Genomic DNA, 18,238 nt, shown 5'->3' with positions numbered 1-18,238 from the left:
ACCCAGCGTGTGTCTGTTTGTCTGTCTGGCCGTCTGTCTGTCATTCCCTCCGATCAAGAGCTAGAGCCAGTCGTTCTATTTAACCACCACGGGTACCCACCTGTATTCTCCTCCTCACTTCTGTATGCTTCGTGCTTTCATCTGCCTCTTCCTGCTCAGGTATCTAGCTTGCTCGTTTGTGTGGTATCCATGTCCAACGTGAGTTTGTCGCGCCGTCGGTTGCCGGTGGAATTCAGCTAATTTGCTTATTTTTTGTACGTGTGTAGAGTTTTTCGTCCGGGGGAAGGGGGATCCATCCATGGTGATGATGGGGCAGCTGGGGAAGCTGGTGGACGGGCTCAGGCCCAAGATGCGGGCCGGTGGCGGCGGGAAGAAGAAGGCGGCGGCGGCATACCAGCAGATGGGCAAGACGGACAGCATGAGGGTGGAGATCAAGAGCCGGCAGGCCCAGAAGCTCATCGCCAAGAACCTCGTCGCCGCCGACTCCATGGGCCGCCGCAGGAGCAGGAACAAGCGCTTCTTCCTCGCCTTCTGATCACCAGAGCTAGCTGTTCGTCTTCTTCTTCTTCTTCCTCTTCTTCACAAAGAAGAGCTGTCCTGCCCTATGTCCTAAGTCCTAACCCGTGAAGTTTAGTGCTAGCTAGCATATGCATACGGTTGCATATAGTGGATGTAAAGAAAGCAAACAACAAAGCCCTCCGGCCGCTACCACCCGTAACCCCACACAGTTGGTGATATGTATCTATCTATCTCTATCTCACCCGTGAACTTGCTCTTCCATTTAGCTGTCAAAGAACTTCAACCATTGCAAACTGGGATCAACGTACGTTTGTTCGGTTAAATTGTACTCCTTCTGTAAAGAAATATAAAATCGTTTAGATCACTTTTTATCAGTTGTGCCATTCGCTCAGCAGTACATGTATTGTGTCCGTACGGACGTACAAGTACCAGATGTATATATACAAGTTGTGTTTAGTCGTGCGGGATCGCTTTACGTACGGTTTCATTGGGTAAACTGTTCCTTCCCAAAGACAAAACTTAAGAAAGCAGATGAGATGATCCCAAGAAGTACTGCGATGGAATAACACATGAATAATTGTCCATTGGCTTTTCACTCTTTACGCGTGCAGCCAGTGAACCAAAATGACTGCCACTTGCAGTTACTGTAGCCAATCCTGTTTTCCATCATCCATATTTGACTTCCCTCATGTCTGACTTTTTTCTCATTCGGCCTATCCATCACCCCCTCCCTCTGAAAATAGAAGCAGCTTAGACAGGCCACCATTATATGCTCTATACCACCTAAGGGCATCCCAACACGCATCGTCAAAACGCCCACAACCGACCGATCAAGCGGTCCGGACGCACTTTGTTGCCATCCAACATGGTACCCTATCGGTTCGCATGTTTTTTCGTAAATCGGACGCAAATCAGAGGGCTTTGCGGGCGTCCGGACCGCTGCCACATACGCGTCCGTCCCCAAGACCCAACCATAAAGATACGCCGCGTGAAGCGGCTGCCACGCATTCGGTCGGCGCCACATCCATGCCAGCCTAGAGCAGACAAGACTTCTCACTAGAGTCGACATAGCAGTGGCGCGCCGGCCGAGAAACATGCTTCGACGCCCGAATTGACAAAGCATGCCGCTTGGCCTGGCCGGCACCTGCTATTTAAACGTTCCCTCCTCGTCCGACACAACCAACACCGCACCACATCCTCCATGGCCACTAGCTCTAGAGCGATGTGGGAGAGTCTATCGATGGAGCAAAAGCAGGAGTTGGTCGGCATTGTAGCCAGCTGGCAGGCCCGTCATGCGTGATGGATTGAGGCTAGCTTGCTGGCGAGCTCGCCGAAAGTCATCGGCGAAGGCTAGACAATGGAGGAGGCTCACGGTGGCGAGCCAACGCCTGCGCAGATACACTTCAACTCCGTCATGGTGGAAGAGCAGCGTCACCGCCTTTGCCGGTGTTCCAGCAGGCGCAGGAGGACCAAAGCTACAATCTCCGGCTCCTCGACAAGAACCTCCTCACGGAGGGGCAAATCGTTGGCGAGCAGGCGAGCAACGATGACGTCACGACCTTGGTCGTGGAGGACTTGGGCTTCTTGGATGAGTAGCGGGCATTCTACCAGTCCACGCACAACGCCTACGAGAACCGTTGTGACAAATGGCGGTTGTGCATCCTGCTGTCAAAGAGAGATGTCATGTTCACAGGGTGACATGGAGGCGAACGTAGAGGAGGCGCATACAACCACAGACAGCGCCAGCTCAACATCGCCTGCATCGCCACCGCGACACACCCTGCCGCCACGATCATGAGGCCGACCCGTCCATGTCTGGCATCGTTGACACGGTGGACTCCGAGAATAGGACATGGGACGCCACAATGGTGGACTCCGAGAGTAGGACATTGGACGCCACAATGGCTTGGGTCCCAGGAGTGCCAAGCCCCACATCTTATTCTTCCCCTCCTACGGCTTCACTTCTTGGGGCTCACGGCCGGTGAGCTTGTTAGACATGAGAAGGGCAGAGTGTGGGACACGGATGTCGCCACAGCCCGCAATCTTTTAGGTTGGGTTAACAAAAGTCTCGTCCGCTTTTGTCTAGTTGAAATATATCAAAAATGTAATGAATTTGATCCGGTGTAAATAAAAATCACAGTTTGCATGAAAATCGTATGTTCAAATTTGTTTTGAAATGTATGCCAGTATGCGTACAAGATTGGAGGGCTTGCTCCCGTATTACTGTTCACAGACGAACACCGTGTCCGTTTTAAGTCTGTGTTAGAGATGACCTAATCCACTGATTATATGGGCTTAGAGCCAAAGAATGCCATTATTTTTAGATAATGAGCCACTGTGCAGTTATTTATGTACGGATGCGTGATGATTTGGCCGCTATTTTCATACACCAACCACGGCGACGCCACCGCTGTGTGACGCATCGTACTGGGCCGTACAACCAGTAAACAAATCATTCCAAATCATGCATATGCTTTCCTCATCCTACGTGCATGCTCTAATTAAGCGTATATCACGATGCCGTTTTTTCACAAGAATTATATTTCGTTGTATCTTACTTGAGAGAAGGAGGGAGAAAACCCGTTGAATTTGGGCGCATGCCTTTTGTCTCTTCATCGAGAGACGACGAGACACACATGCGCCATGACGCTCTTGATTAACTCTGGAGGCCAAATCTGACATTGGTTCTCCGAAAGCAGACTCCGCTAAGTAAGACAAGACAGGACATCACAGAGGCTTTCATGTCTGACTTTCTCCCCATGTGGCCTATCCATTATGTGCTCCATTCCCATCGAATCCACTAATTCCGTGGGGTTACAGCCAAAGAGTGCCATTATTCTTTAGATCATGAGTCACTATGCAGTATGAAAAGACACTACCTCTGTCCCGGTTTATAGGTCCTTTTGTAGTTTGTGCCAAATTTTAATTAAAGATTGAACTAACAAAATGTTAATGCATGTTAAAAGAATTATTTCATTGGATTTGTATTTGAACATAGTTTTCAAAAATATAATGTTTGATGACATGCGTGAACATTTTGTTAGTTTAATCTATTGTCAAATTTTGGCACAAAATACAATAAAGACCAATAAACCCGGACCAAGGTAGTAATACATGATGATTTGACCGTTTTTTTTTTTTTTGGAATGTTGGCAGGAGAGCTGCCAAATTCATTGATCAGAAGAGGTATTACAAGTAACACCCCCAAAGGAGGAATGCACCGCATAAGACGAGTGCTAAAAAAGAAGAAGGAAAGGGTCGCTCGGTTTATCTAGGAAAACCAGGCGAAAACCTAAGCAGCGCGAAGCACCACAAAACATACAACACGCCAGAAAGGCAAACACCCCACAACACGCCCGGTCGGGCACTCGAGCGCCTTCGCTGCTACCAAAGTGCACACCGAAAACCGTCATGTCAATCCAGGCTGCCACAAGCATCTCCACACAACTCGACGACATCGAAGAGGAACGCTATGTCCGAAAGAGCAAACATATGCCGCTTCAATCCCACGAGATTGGCAGACATAACTTGCCTGGCGCACCTTGCACGTGAAGGGTGCATCTGCTGCTCTCACGGAGATGTCACATAAGCCGTCGCCAACCACCTTCACGAACACTTAGTCCCTCTGACCGAGTCTAGCTCCAAGACGATGTCCTCAAGAGGAAACACAATGCCGGGCATAGCCAATGGCGTCGTCATCATCCGACCCGGAAGACCGGATCTAGGGTTTCCCCCGAAGCATGTCGAGCAAGGGAAGAAGAGGACTGCAACATCGATGCCTCCAACAAGGGGACGAAGCCCGTAGGCACCGCCATCGACGGCTCCGGCCGCAGCCGGAGTACGACTTTCGCCGGCAGCCTCCCCCGCCCAAACCCATGACCCAGCCAGCTCTTCCAGCAGATCACCTCCATGGCGCCCTAGCGCTGCTAGACATCTCACCCCGAGGCCGCGCCCACAGGAGGTCACCGGCCGGCCACCCCGCCAGATCTGCACCGGGAAGGCCCAACACGCGAACAGGTCCGTCCAGATCGGGAACGCCACCTGCTCGCCACGCCCAGGAGCTCAGCTCTCCCGCAACTCCCGCGCACGCCAACGCGCAGCCCCGCGCCCAGAGGACTGCCCTGCCCACGCCGTGACCGCGGCGCACCAGATCCGCGGGAGCTCGCATGGCGCCGGCCAACGCGGAAACGGCGGCCCTCCACCGAGCGCGTGCCGCCCAGCCTCTAGCGCATCAGGGCGCGACGCCCAGCCACCAGATCGCGCGGCGCTGCGCTCGCGCCCGACTGCGCCGCTCGCGCCCCTCGGCCCAGTAGAGCAACCCCGCGCAGCTCATGCTCTAGGCGAGAGGGAAGAAGAGGTCCGCCGCCGCCGACGCCGCGCGGGCTTTGCCCGGCGGCGCTCGTCGGCGGCGACGGCGGGGAGGGGATCTTGGTTGTGCGGGCTCCGGCGGCTAGGGTTTCGCGCCCGGGCCGCCCCGCGGGGGAGCGACACGGGGCCGAGACTAGTTAACCCCTTGCACGAGAAGACTGGAGTGAGTTTGACCGTTATTTTCATACACCGGCTACAGCGACGCCATCGCAGCGTGACGCATCGTACTGTGCCGTACAGCCAATAAACAAATCAAACGACGGGTATGCTTTCCTCATCCTACGCTAGAGGCAAACATTATTACGTTTGTTAACCTGCTTGGTACGATATAATTTATACTCCATCTAGTATAAGACATTTTAGATCACTACTGCTGTCACATATATTACTTTACGAATGGAGTTTTAGTTAACGTTTATGGTTAAATCTTGGTCCAAAATAAGATGTGGCACAATAAACCCGGACTGAGGGAGTAAACCAGTATTTTACCGGCCACCTGTTAAACCGTGGAACTGGGCGGAGAAAAGGCACGTCGGGATGGCTCCATACCTAAGTCCTTATGCTAAGACATCTGCTGACAATTTCACGACAATTGGCGTCCACTGTGGGGCCAGCGCACGGTGGTTTTGAGTTCTTGAAGGGCAGCTTCGCAGGGCTCAAGGGGTACGCTGTGGGCCGGATGACCAAGAGTAGTCCCGGCAATCTCTAGACGACGGGGGCTGGGCCCCGAGGCCGACTCAATCGAGTACGGGTACCGGGTCCCCTTTGGCGGAATCCACGTCTTAATCGGCAAGATTGGAGAGTCGAAGGCTGAGCCTGACATCTGCACCGACATCGTCGACTCGGCTTGGCGCGCGCGACCCGCCAAGGCTAAAGCCGCCCCAAAGCATGTTTTTGTTAGTTTCGTTCATGGAGCGGAACTAGAAGGAGGATCTGAATCTGGTGGTGAGACAATTATTTACTCAGGCGACGAGTCTTCTACCGGTGAGACCAACTCCATCTACCAGGTTCAGGATGGCGGGCTTGCGGGCTGTTCCGATGGTGACAGTATTCCAGACCCCTACGAGCCGCCACACCAGGTCACGGTCTTCATGGCCGGTACACAGTCAGCGCAGGACTCTACGACTGCAGCAGCAATGATTTTCGGGTCAGCAGCGGCGACGGGTTCTGGGGCAGGAGGACCTGTGCGCCCGCCGGCTCAAATCTTGTTTGATCTATTGGATGCTCTGACAACGTTGTTAACGGTGGAGGTTAACCCGACGAATCAAACTCAGCATAATGCAAAGGTTGCAAAATTGCATGATGAGATAGCACAAGCCAAGGAGGAGCTAAGCACAAAGAACACCCTGATGGCAACGAAGCGAGCCACCTTACAAAGGGAGGCAGAACGGCTTCAGGCAGAGACCTTCCGCTTAAGCCTGGACCAGGACGCATCAAATGTTGTCTTCAACAGAAGGCATGTGAGCAGGCTACCCCCGACTTACGATGCGAGGAACCTTTTCAACACGCCTGGGGCAGGAACCAGTAACCCGCCCGGTGTGGATCGGGCCGCTAAGGCACCGGCGGCTGGGGAACCGCTTCAGCCACGAGCTGCAGACCCCCCCCCCCCAACGTTTGAACTTAACCCCTCCTCGACACGTTCCAACACCTCCGGGGCATTTTTTAACCCCTTGGATAACATGATAGCTGCGGCTACTCGATTGGCGGCTCCCCCAGCTAGGGATGAGTCGCCAGCGGCAATGGAAATACGGCAAGCCGGAGAACTACTTCAGACGGTTGTGGCCCAACAGGCGGCTTATTCGTACAGTCGTGATCATATCCACTCAACACCACGTCCAAGCAGGAGTTATAGCAGGCATATTGATGAACCGGCCGTGTCAAGCAGTGAACGGCACCGCAATCAGCCTCGTAGGCCTGACCTCCCACGCACTGGGAATGATGCTCAGGCTTTGGTAGATCAGGGCAGAGCGCGGCGTGAGGCGGAGCTGACATCTCAGTTGGCGGCTCAACAGCAATCTCCGGTTTATCCTTCAGCGTCCGTGGAGGCAGGAGTAACCTCTAGAATCTTAGGTGTGCCATGTTTAGTGCCGGCTCTATGCAACGAGCGCTTGCCTAAGGATTTCAAGGGCCCTCGTAAGGTGCCTAATTACACGGCGGATCGGCCCCCAGAGGCTTGGATTGAGAGTTATGAGATGGCTATGGAGATGCTGGATGTTGGTGATGCTGTGTGTGCTAAGTATTTCACCATGATGTTAGATGGGCCGGCTCGTACTTGGTTGAAAAGCCTGCCCGCTAATTCTATTGGATCATGGGCAGAGTTAAAGAGGCGTTTTATTCAAAATTTCGAAGACACATGCAAGCAGCCTATGTAGAGTTAAAGAGGCGTTTTCTTCAAAATTTCAAAGACATGTGCAAGCAGCCTATGTCTATTCTAGATTTGGATTCTTGCGTTCAAGGTGAAGGCGAGTCAACAACCCATTAGGTGCACCAGACTTCGTCTATCATACACTCGTCGGATAGTATCAATGCTGGTTCTGCAGTCCTGATGTTAGAGAAAAATTGTCGTTTCATCCCCCTCAAGCATAAGCTGGGGCGGCTTAAACGCCACTGCAATGACATGGGAGGGCTAATGGCGGCTCTCGTCAAATATGTCGACTCTGATAGTACCAAGGACCCTGAGTCTGATGATGATAAGCCGGGTAAGGGAAAGAAGGGCGGCAATGTGAAAGGGCAGCAGCATAAACCCGGCGGTCAAGGCGGCAACGGTAAGTGTAAGGCTGATGGTAATTTCGAATTTGTGGCTAACACCAATGCACAGAATAATAATCAGCATCGCAAGGGAAAGTCGGCCCAGTTCGGAGGGTCAAGATTCAACCTTGAGGTAGTGATGAATCAGCCTTGTCCAAGGCACGGTACGCGCGAGAAGCCAGCTACTCAGCTGTGGAAGGATTGCTTCATCATTAGGGAGTTTAAGGATTCCAATTTTTTCAATCATGGCCCGAATGGTGGTTCTGGATCCGGCTCTCACGGACCTGGCTTTGGTGGTGGTGGTTCAAACTCTGGCTTTCAGGGTCAAGGCAATCAAGGTGGTTTTAATCAACAGTCTGGTCAAAGAAATCAGTAGCAGCAGTCTGGTTATCAAAGTAATCCAAAGCAGCTGAATGAGGGCCGATATCATGTGTTCACCACAAGTCTGTGCAAGCCAGATCAGAAAATCCATAAGAGGGCGGTGAACTCTGTTGAACGGCGGTGCCCCTATATTTAAGGTGGTCTGAGCAGCCAATTGTATGGAGCCAAGAGGATCACCCGCCCCGGGTCGACAATCGAGGTCAGCTGGCATTGGTGGTTTCTCCACAGGTAGGAGGATATAAGCTCACGAAGGTGCTCATGGATGGAGGCAGTAGTATCAATATCCTTTACTATGAGACCTTTTTTCGTATGAATTTGACTGACAAGGATCTTAGGCCGTCTTCTACTGTCTTTCATCGGGTGGTGCCTGGTAAGTCGGCATATCCTGTGGGAAGGGTAACACTGGAGGTGGCTTTTGGAGATGACAATGATTCCAGAGTTGAGAAATTAACCTTTGAGGTGGTGAAAATCAAGAGCCCATGCCATGCTTTGTTTGGGAGGCCGGCTGCTACCTCTTGAGCATTGCGTTGGTTTTCCCTTGAAGAGGAAAGGGTGATGCAGCAAAGTAGTGTAAGTATTTTCCTCAGTTTTTGACAACCAAGGTATCAATCCAGTAGGAGGCTCCTCAAAAGTCCCACGCACCTACACAAACAAACAAGGACCTCGCAACCAACGCGATAAAGGGGTTGTCAATCCCTTCATGGTAACTTACGAAAGTGAGATCTGATAGAGATAATAAGATAAGATAAATATTTTTTGGTATTTTTATGATATAGATTGGAAAGTAGAAGATGCAAATAAAAGTAGATGGGAGACTTATATGATAAAAGATAGACCCGGGGGCCATAGGTTTCACTAGTGGATTTTCTCGAGATAGCATAAGTATTATGGTGGGTGAACAAATTACTGTCGAGCAATTGATAGAAAAGCGCATAGTTATGAGATTTTCTAGGCATGATCATGTATATAGGCATCACGTCCGTGACAAGTAGACCGACTCCTGCCTGCATCTACTACTATTACTCCACACATCGACCGACTCCTTCTTGTATATAGAGTATTAAGTTCATGACGAACAGAGTAACGCATTAAGAAAGATGACATGATGTAGAGGGATAAACTCATGCAATATGATATAAACCCCATATTTTTATTCTCGATGGCAACAATACAATACGTGCCTTGCTGCCCCTGCTGTCACTGGGAAAGGACACCGCAAGATTGAACCCAAAGCTAAGCACTTCTCCCATTGCAAGAAAGATCAATCTAGTAGGCCAAACCAAACTGATAATTTGAAGAGACTTGCAAAGATAACCAATCACACATAAAAGAATTCAGAGGATATTCAAATATTTCTCATAGATAAACTTGATCATAAACCCACAATTCATCGGATCTCGACAAACACACCACAAAAAGAGTTACATCGAATAGATCTCCAAGAAGATCGAGGAGAACTTTGTATTGAGATTCAAAGAGAGAGAAGAATCCATCTAGCTAATAACTATGGACCCGAAGGTCTGTGGTAAACTACTCACAACTCATCAGAAATGCCTTGGAGATGATGTAGAGGCCCTCCATGGTCGATTCCCCTTCCGGCGGAGCGCCGGCGAAGGCTCCAAGATGGGATCTCGCGGATACAGAAGGTTGCGGTGGTGGAATAGGTTTTCGTGGTGCTCCTGGATGTTTTCAGGGTACGTGGATATATATATATATATATATATATATATATATATATATATATATATATATATATATATATATATATATATAGGAGGAAGAAGTAGGTCGGTTGAGCCACGAGGGTGGGGGGTGTGCCCACCCCCTTAGGGCGCGCCGGGCACCCTCGTGTCTGCCTCGTTCGCTTCTTTACATCCACTCCAAGTCTCCTAGTTTGCATTTGTTCCGAAAAGATCACCCCCAAAGGTTTCATCCCGTTTGGACTCTGTTTGATATTCCTTTTCTTCGAAACACTAAAATAGGCAAAAAACAGCAATTCGGGCTGGGCTCCGGTTAGTAGGTTAGTCCCAAAAATGATATAAAAGTGTAAAGTAAAGCCCATAAACATCCAAAACGGGTAATATAATAGCATGGAACAGTCAAAAATTATAGATACGTTGGAGACGTATCAAGCATCCCCAAGCTTAATTCATGCTCGTCCTCGAATAGGTAAATGATAAAGACAGAAATTTTGATGTGGAATGCTACCTAGCATATTTCTCAATGTAATTTTCTTTATTGTGGCATGAATGTTCAGATCCAAATGATTGAAAAATAAAAGTTCATATTGACATAAAAACAATAATACTTCAAGCATACTAACAAAGCAATCATGTCTTCTCAAAATAACATGGCTAAAGAAAGTTATCCCTACAAAATCATATAGTCTGGCTATGCTATATCTTCATCACACAAAGTATTTAATTATGCACAACCCCGATGACAAGTCAAGCAATTGTTTCATACTATAGTATCCTCAAACCTTTTCCACTTTCACGCAATACATGAACGTGAGCCATGGACATAGCACTATATGTGGAATAGAAAGGTGGTTGTGGAGAAGACAAAAAGGGAGAAGGTAGTCTCACATCAACTAGGCGTATCAACGGGCTACGGAGATGCCCATTAATAGATGTCAATGTGAGTGAGTAGGGATTGCCATGCAACGGATGCACTAGAGCTATAAATGTATGAAAGCTCAACAAAAAAAACTAAGTGGGTGTGCATCCAACTTGCTTGCTCACGAAGACCTAGGGCGTTTTGAGGAAGCCTGTCATTGGAATATACAAGCCAAGTTCTATAATGAAAAATTCCCACTAGTATATGAAAGTGACAACATAGGAGACTCTCTATCATGAAGATCATGGTGCTACTTTGAAGCACAAGTGTGGTAAAAAGGATAGTAACATTGTCCCTTCTCTCTTTTTCTCTCATTTTTTTCTTTTTCTTTTTTTCTTTTTTTTTCTTTCTCTTTTTTTATAAAGTCCGAAGTCTCATCCCAACTTGTGAGGGAATCATAGTCTCCATCATCCTTTCCTCACTTGGGACAATGCTCTAATAATGAAGATCATCACACTTTTATTTACTTACAACTCAAGATTACAACTCGATACTTTGAACAAAATATGACTCTATATGAATGCCTCCGGCGGTGTATGGGGATATGCAATGAATCAAGAGTGACATGTATAGAAGAATTATGAAGATGGCTTTGCCACAAATACGATGCCAACTACATGATCATGCAAAAGCAATATGACAATGATGATGCATGTCATAATAAACGGAACGATGGAAATTTACATGGCAATATATCTCGAAATGGCTATGGAAATGCCATAATACGTAGATATGGTGGCTGTTTTTAGGAAGTTATATGGTGGGTGTATGGTACCGACGAAAGCTGCGCGGCACAAGAGAGGCTAGCAATGGTGGAAGGGTGAGAGTGCGTATAATCCATGGACTCAACATTAGTCATAAAGAACTCATATAATTATTGCAAAAATATACAAGTCATTGAAAACAAAGTACTGCGTGCATGCTCCTAGGGAGATAGATTGGTAGGAAAAGACCATCGCTCGTCCCTGACCGCCACTCATAAGGAAGACAATAAATAAATAAATTATGCTCCGACTTCATCACAAAGCGGTTCACCGTACGTGCATGCTACGGGAATCACAAACTTCAACACAAGTATTCCTCAAATTAATAATTACTCCACTATCATGACTCTAATATCACCATCCTCACAATCAAGCATCAAATCGATCATAGCATCCAATTCACTTTCTATGATAGTTTTTATTATACCCAACTTGGATGCCCATCATTCTAGGACCAAATTTATAACCATAGCAAATACCATGCTGTTCTAAAACACTCTCAAAATAATATAAGTGAAGCATGAGAGATCAAAAATTTCTACAAAATAAAGCCACCACCATGCTTTAAAGAGTATAAGTGAAGCACTAGAGCAAAACTATCTAGCTCAAAAGATATAAGTGAAGCACATAGAGTATTCTAATACATTCTAATTCATGTGTGACTCTCCCAAAAGGTGTGTACAGCAAGGATGATTGTGGTAAACTAGAAAGCAAAGAGTCATATCATACAAGACGCTCCAAGCAAAACACATATCATGTGGTGAATAAAAATATAGCTCCAAGTAAGGTTACCGATAAACGAAGACGAAAGAGGGGATGCCTTCCGGGGCATCCCCAAGCTTAGGCTTTTGGTTGTCCTTAAATTATCTTGGGGTGCCATGGTCATCCCAATCTTAGGCTCTTGCCACTCATTATTCCATAGTCCATCAAATCTTTACCCAAAACTTGAAAACTTCACAACATAAAACTCAACAAGAAATCTCATGAGCTCTGTTAGTGCAAGAAAGAAAAACCACCACATAAGGTATTGTAATGAACTCATTCTTTATTTATATTGGTGTTAAACCTACTGTATTACAACTTCTCTATCGTTCATACCCCCCCCCCCCCTGATACTAGCCATAGATTCATCAAAATAAGCAAACAACACACGAAAAACAGAATCTGTCAAAAACAGAACAGTCTGTAGCAATCTGTAACTTTCGTATACTTCTGGAACTCCAAAAAATCTAAAATAAATTGATGGACGTGGGGAATTTGTCTATTAATCATTTTCAAAAAGAATCAACTAAATATCATTCTCCAGTAAAACATGGCAGCTAATATCATGAGCGCTAAAGTTTCTGTTTTTTACAGCAATATCAAAAAGATTTCACCCAAGTCTTCCCAAAGGTTCTACTTGGCACAAATACTAATTAAAACATAAAACCACATATAACCAGAGGCTAGATAAATTATGTATTATTAAAAAGAAGCAAAAAGCAAGAAACAAAAAAATTGGGTTGCCTCCCAACAAGCGCTACGTTTAACGCCCCTAGCTAGGCATAAAAGCGAGGATAGATCTAAGTATTGCCATCTTTGGTATTTAATTCATAAGTGGCTCGCATAATCGATTCATAAGGTTATTTGACTTTCTTTCTAGGGAAGCGTTCCATGCCTTTCCTTAATGGAAATTGGAATCTAATATTCCCTTCCTTCATATCAATAATTGCACCAATCGTTCTAAGGAAAGGTCTACCAAGAATAATAGGACATGAAAGATTGCAATCTATGTCAAGAACAATGAAATCTACAGGCACATAATTCCTATTTGCAACTATAAGAACATCATTAATACTTCCCATAGCTTTCTTAATAGTGGAATCCACAAGGTACAAGTTTAAAGAGCAATCATCAAATTCACGGAAACCTAGCACATCACATAAAGTTTTTGGAATCGTGGAAACACTAGCACCCAAATCACACAAAGCATAGCATTCATGATCTTTAATTTTAATTTTAATAGAGGTTCCCACTCATCATAAAGTTTTCTAGGGATAAAAACTACCAATTCAAGTTTTTCTCTATAAGATTGCATCAAAGCATCAACGATATGTTTGGTAAAAGCTTTATTTTGACTGTAAGCATGAGGAGAATTCAACACGGATTGCAACAAGGAAATACAATTTATTAAAGAACATTATCATAATTAAATTCCTTGAAATCCATAATAGTGGGTTCAATGCTATGTAAAGTTTTGACCTCTCCAATCCCACTTTTACCAAATTTCGCATTAAGATCTAAAAACTCTGAATCATTGGGACGCCTTTTAACTAAAGTTGACTCACCTCTAGTCCCATCATTATCAAGATTCATATTGTAAAACAAAGATTTAATAGGGGACACATCAATAACTTTTAGATCTTCATCATTATTTTCATGGAAACTAGAAGAACATGCTTTTATAAAGCAATCTTTCTTAGCACGCATCCTAGCGGTTCTTTCTTTGCACTCATCATTGGAAATTCTCATGGATTTGAGAGACTCATTGATATCATGCTTAGGTGGAATAGATCTAAGTTTCAAAGAATCAACATCAAGAGAAATTCTATCCATGTTCCTAGCCAATTCATCAACTTTAAGCAATTTTTCTTCAAGCAAAGCATTGAAATTCTTTTGAGAGATCATAAATTCTTTAACACTATTCTCAAAATCAGAGGGCATATTGTTAAAATTTCCATAATAATTGTTGTAGGAATTACCATAATTATTAGAGGAATTACTAGGGAACGGCCTAGGATTAAAGTTTCCTCTATAAGCGTTGTTACCAAAAAAATATCCTACCAACAAAATTCACATCCATAGATTCATTATTATTCTCAATCAAAGTAGACAAAGTCATATCATTAAGATTAATAGGAGCAATCTTAGTAACAAACAATTTCATAAGTTCGTTCATCTTTGCACTCAAAACATTAATTTCTTCTATCGCATGAACCTTTTTACTAGTAGATCTTTCGGTGTGCCATTGAGAATAATTAACCATAATATTATCTACGAGTTTAGTAGCTTCTCCTAAAGTGATTTCAATAAAAGTGCCTCCCGCGGCCAAATCTAAAAGATTTCTAGAAGCAAAATTCAATCCGGCATAAAAAATTTGTATGATCATCCATAAATTCAAACCATGTGTAGAGCAATTGCGAATCATTAATTTCATTCTGTCCCAAGATTGGGCAACATGCTCATGATCAAGTTGTTTAAAATTCATAATATTATTTCTAAGAGAGATGATCTTAGCGGGAGGAAAATACGTAGAGATAAAAGCATCTTTGCACTTATTCCAGGAATCAATGCTATTTTTAGGTAAAGACGAAAACCAAGTTTTACCACGATCTCTAAGTGAAAACGAAATAATTTCAATTTAACAATATCATTATCCGTATCTTTCTTCTTTTGCATATCACACAAATCAACAAAGTTGTTTAGATGAGTAGCAGCATCTTCACTAGGAAGGCCGGAGAATTGATCTTTCATAACAAGATTCAACAAAGCAGCATTGATTTCACAAGATTCAGCATCATTAAGAGGAGCAATCGGAGTGCTAAGGAAATCATTATTATTGGTATTGGAAAAGTCACATAATTTGGTATTATCTTGAGCCATCGTGACAAGCAATCCAACACACAAACACACAAAGGGCAAGCAAAAAAGAAGAGAGGCAAACGGGAAAAAGAGAGGGCGAATAAAACGACAAGGGTGAAGTGGGGGAGAGGAAAACGAGAGGCAAATGGCAAATAATGTAATGCGAGGGAGATGAGTTTGTGATGGGTACTTGGTATGTCTTGACTTGAGCGAAGACCTCCCCGGCAACGGTGCTAGAAATCCTTCTTGCTACCTCTTGAGGACTGCATTGGTTTTCCCTTGAAGAGGAAAGGGTGATGCAGCAAAGTAGCGTAAGTATTTTCCTCAGTTTTTGAGAACCAAGGTATCAATCCAGTAGGAGGCTCCTCAAAAGTCCCACGCACCTACACAAACAAACAAGAACCTCGCAACCAATGCGATAAAGGGGTTGTCAATCCCTTCACGGTAACTTGCAGAAGTGAGATCTGATAGAGATAATAAGATAAGATAAATATTTTTTGGTATTTTTATGATATACATTGGAAAGTAAAAGATGCAAATAAAAGTAGATGGGAGACTTATATGATAAAAGATAGACCCAGGGGCCATAGGTTTCACTAGTGGCTTCTCTCGAGATAGCACAAGTATTACGGTGGGTGAACAAATTACTGTCGAGCAATTGATAGAAAATCGCATAGTTATGAGATTTTCTAGGCATGATCATGTATATAGGCATCACGTCTATGACAAGTAGACCGACTCCTGCCTGCATCTACTACTATTACTCCACACATCGACCGACTCCTGCCTGCATCTAGAGTATTAAGTTCATGAAGAACAGAGTAACGCATTAAGAAAGATGACATGATGTAGAGGGATAAACTCATGCAATATAATATAAACCCCATCTTTTTATCCTCGATGGCAACAATACAATACGTGCCTTGCTGCCCCTGCTGTCACTGGGAAAGGACACCGCAAGATTGAACCCAAAGCTAAGCACTTCTCCCATTGCAAGAAAGATCAATCTACTAGGCCAAACCAAACCAATAATTCGAAGAGACTTGCAAAGATAACCAATCGCACATAAAAGAAATCAGAGGAGATTAAAATATTTCTCATAGATAAACTTGATCATAAACCCACAATTCATCGGATCTCGACAAACACACCGCAAAAAGAGTTACATCGAATAGATCTCCAAGAAGATCGAGGAGAACTTTGTATTGAGATTCAAATGGAGAGAAGAAGACATCTAGCTAATAACTATGGACCCGAAGGTCTGTAGTAAACTACTCACAACTCATCGGAGAGGCCTTGGAGATGATGTAGAGGCCCTCCATGGTCGATTCCCCCTCCGGCAGAGCGCTGGCGAAGGCTCCAAGAAGGGATCTTGCGGATACAGAAGTTTGCGGCGGTGGAATTAGGTTTTCGTGGTGCTCCTGGATGTTTTCAGGGTATGTGGATATATATAGGAGGAACAAGTAGGTTGGTTGAGCCACGAAGGGCCCATGAGGGTGGGGGGCACGCCCATCCCCTTAGGGCGTGCCGGGCACCCTCATGGCCGCCTCGTTCACTTCTTGACGTCCACTCCAAGTCTCCTGGTTTGCATTTGTTCCGAAAAGATCGCTCCCGAAGGTTTCATCCCGTTTGGACTCTGTTTGATATTCCTTTTCTTCGAAACACTAAAATAGGCAAAAAAAAACAGCAGTTCGGGTTGGGCCTCCGGTTAGTAGGTTAGTCCCAAAAATGATATAAATTGTAAAGTAAAGCCCATAAACATCCAAAACGGGCAATATAATAGCATGGAACAATCAAAAACTATAGATACGTTGGAGATGTATTGTCGGCTTACACCAAGTTTATGGCACGGTCGTGTTATGTTTATTTGTAGCCTAAGATGTCGGGTCACGAGGGTACCATCATGGTGCATGGCAATAGAAGAATCACTCTAGATTGTGAACAGGGTGATGCTGCTTATGCTGAGTCGGCTTGTGCCACTAAGGAACTGATGTTTTATAAAGACAATGTTGACCCGGTGGATATGACACCTTTGAAGAAGCCAACCACAGAGAATGAGCCCTTAATAAAGTTTATGTCGGCAGATGATACTAAAATGGTTGATTTCCTGGCAATTCATCAAAGCAGTTCAGCATGAGTGCTAATATGGATCCAAAATAGGAAAGCGCGCTCATCGAGTTCATCCGTGAGAACCAGGACATCTTTGCATGGAAGCCTTCTGACATGCCAGGTGTACCGAGGGAACTCGCTGAGCACACTCTTAATGTGGATCCCAAGTTTAATTTGGTCAAGCAGTTTCTTCGTCGGTTTAATGAGGAAAGGCGCAAGGCAATTGGTGAAGAGGTGGCCCGGCTCTTGGCAGCAGGGTTCATCATTGAAGTTTTTCATCCTGAGTGGTTGGCTAACCCGGTGCTAGTACTTAAGAAAAATGGCACTTGGCGTATGTGCGTGGATGATATAGACCTTAACAAGGCCTGTCCAGCTGATCCATTTGCTCTCCCTCATATTGATCAGATTATTGATGCTACGGTAGGTTATGGGCGCTTGAGTTTTTTGGATGCTTACTCTGGTTATCATCAGATCAAAATGGCAGTTAAGGACCAGGAGAAGACAACCTTCATTACTCCCTTTGGAGCCTTCTGCTATGTGTCTATGCCTTTTGGGCTCAAGAGTGCCTAGGCGACTTACCAACGGTGTGTTCAGAATTGCCTCCATGGCCAGATTGGGCACAATGTTCATGCTTATGTGGATGATATTGTTGTAAAATCCAGGAAGAAGGAGACATTGATTTAGGATATGTCGGGGATATACCCCGCGGTGTAACCCGCCAGATTTATGACCCGGCTAGAGCTTGGTGACCCTCCCGGGCTTGGCAGTTTACGGGCAACCCGCCTAAACATTACGACTTTCTGGTAACCCGGCGAGCGGGTCAGACGGATGACAAGGCCCAAGGCCCAGAAGGCCGGCTCATGCTATGGTGGGCCGGTTTACGAGGAAAGACATAAGGAGTTTTCCCTTAAAGGGGCAGACTAGGATTCCACTTGTTATAGAATAGTCCTAGTCCAACTAGGACTCCACATGTAACCCGCCCCTCCAACTTATATAAGGAGGGGCAGGGCACCCCAAGAGGGACAAGACAGAAAATAATCTTTAGGGCTAGACACAAAGAGCTGGCTTACCAGCAACTCTCTCATGAGCATAAGAAGACCTAGCCACAA

General features: G+C 45.5%; 1 protein-coding gene across 1 annotated transcript; it reads left to right on the top strand.

The window, feature by feature from the left end:
- The first annotated feature begins 285 nt into the window (after positions 1–285).
- LOC123047100 (uncharacterized) lies at positions 286–871 on the top strand. Its single transcript, XM_044470591.1, has one exon. It carries the CDS (start codon positions 299–301, stop codon positions 533–535), a length of 237 nt encoding a protein of 78 aa, XP_044326526.1. The 5' UTR covers positions 286–298; the 3' UTR covers positions 536–871.
- Positions 872–18,238: the final 17,367 nt, after the last annotated feature.

The sequence above is a fragment of the Triticum aestivum genome, chromosome 2B (assembly GCF_018294505.1).
Source record: "Triticum aestivum cultivar Chinese Spring chromosome 2B, IWGSC CS RefSeq v2.1, whole genome shotgun sequence".
Classification (NCBI taxonomy): Eukaryota; Viridiplantae; Streptophyta; class Magnoliopsida; order Poales; family Poaceae; genus Triticum; species Triticum aestivum.
Note: the sequence above shows the minus strand (reverse complement) of the source record. Positions and strands in the feature narration are given on the sequence as shown.

Excerpts from the sequence above, each read along its gene's own strand:
- LOC123047100 (XM_044470591.1), top strand. The coding sequence starts at position 299 with ATGGTGATGATGGGGCAGCTGGGGAAGCTGGTGGACGGGCTCAGGCCC.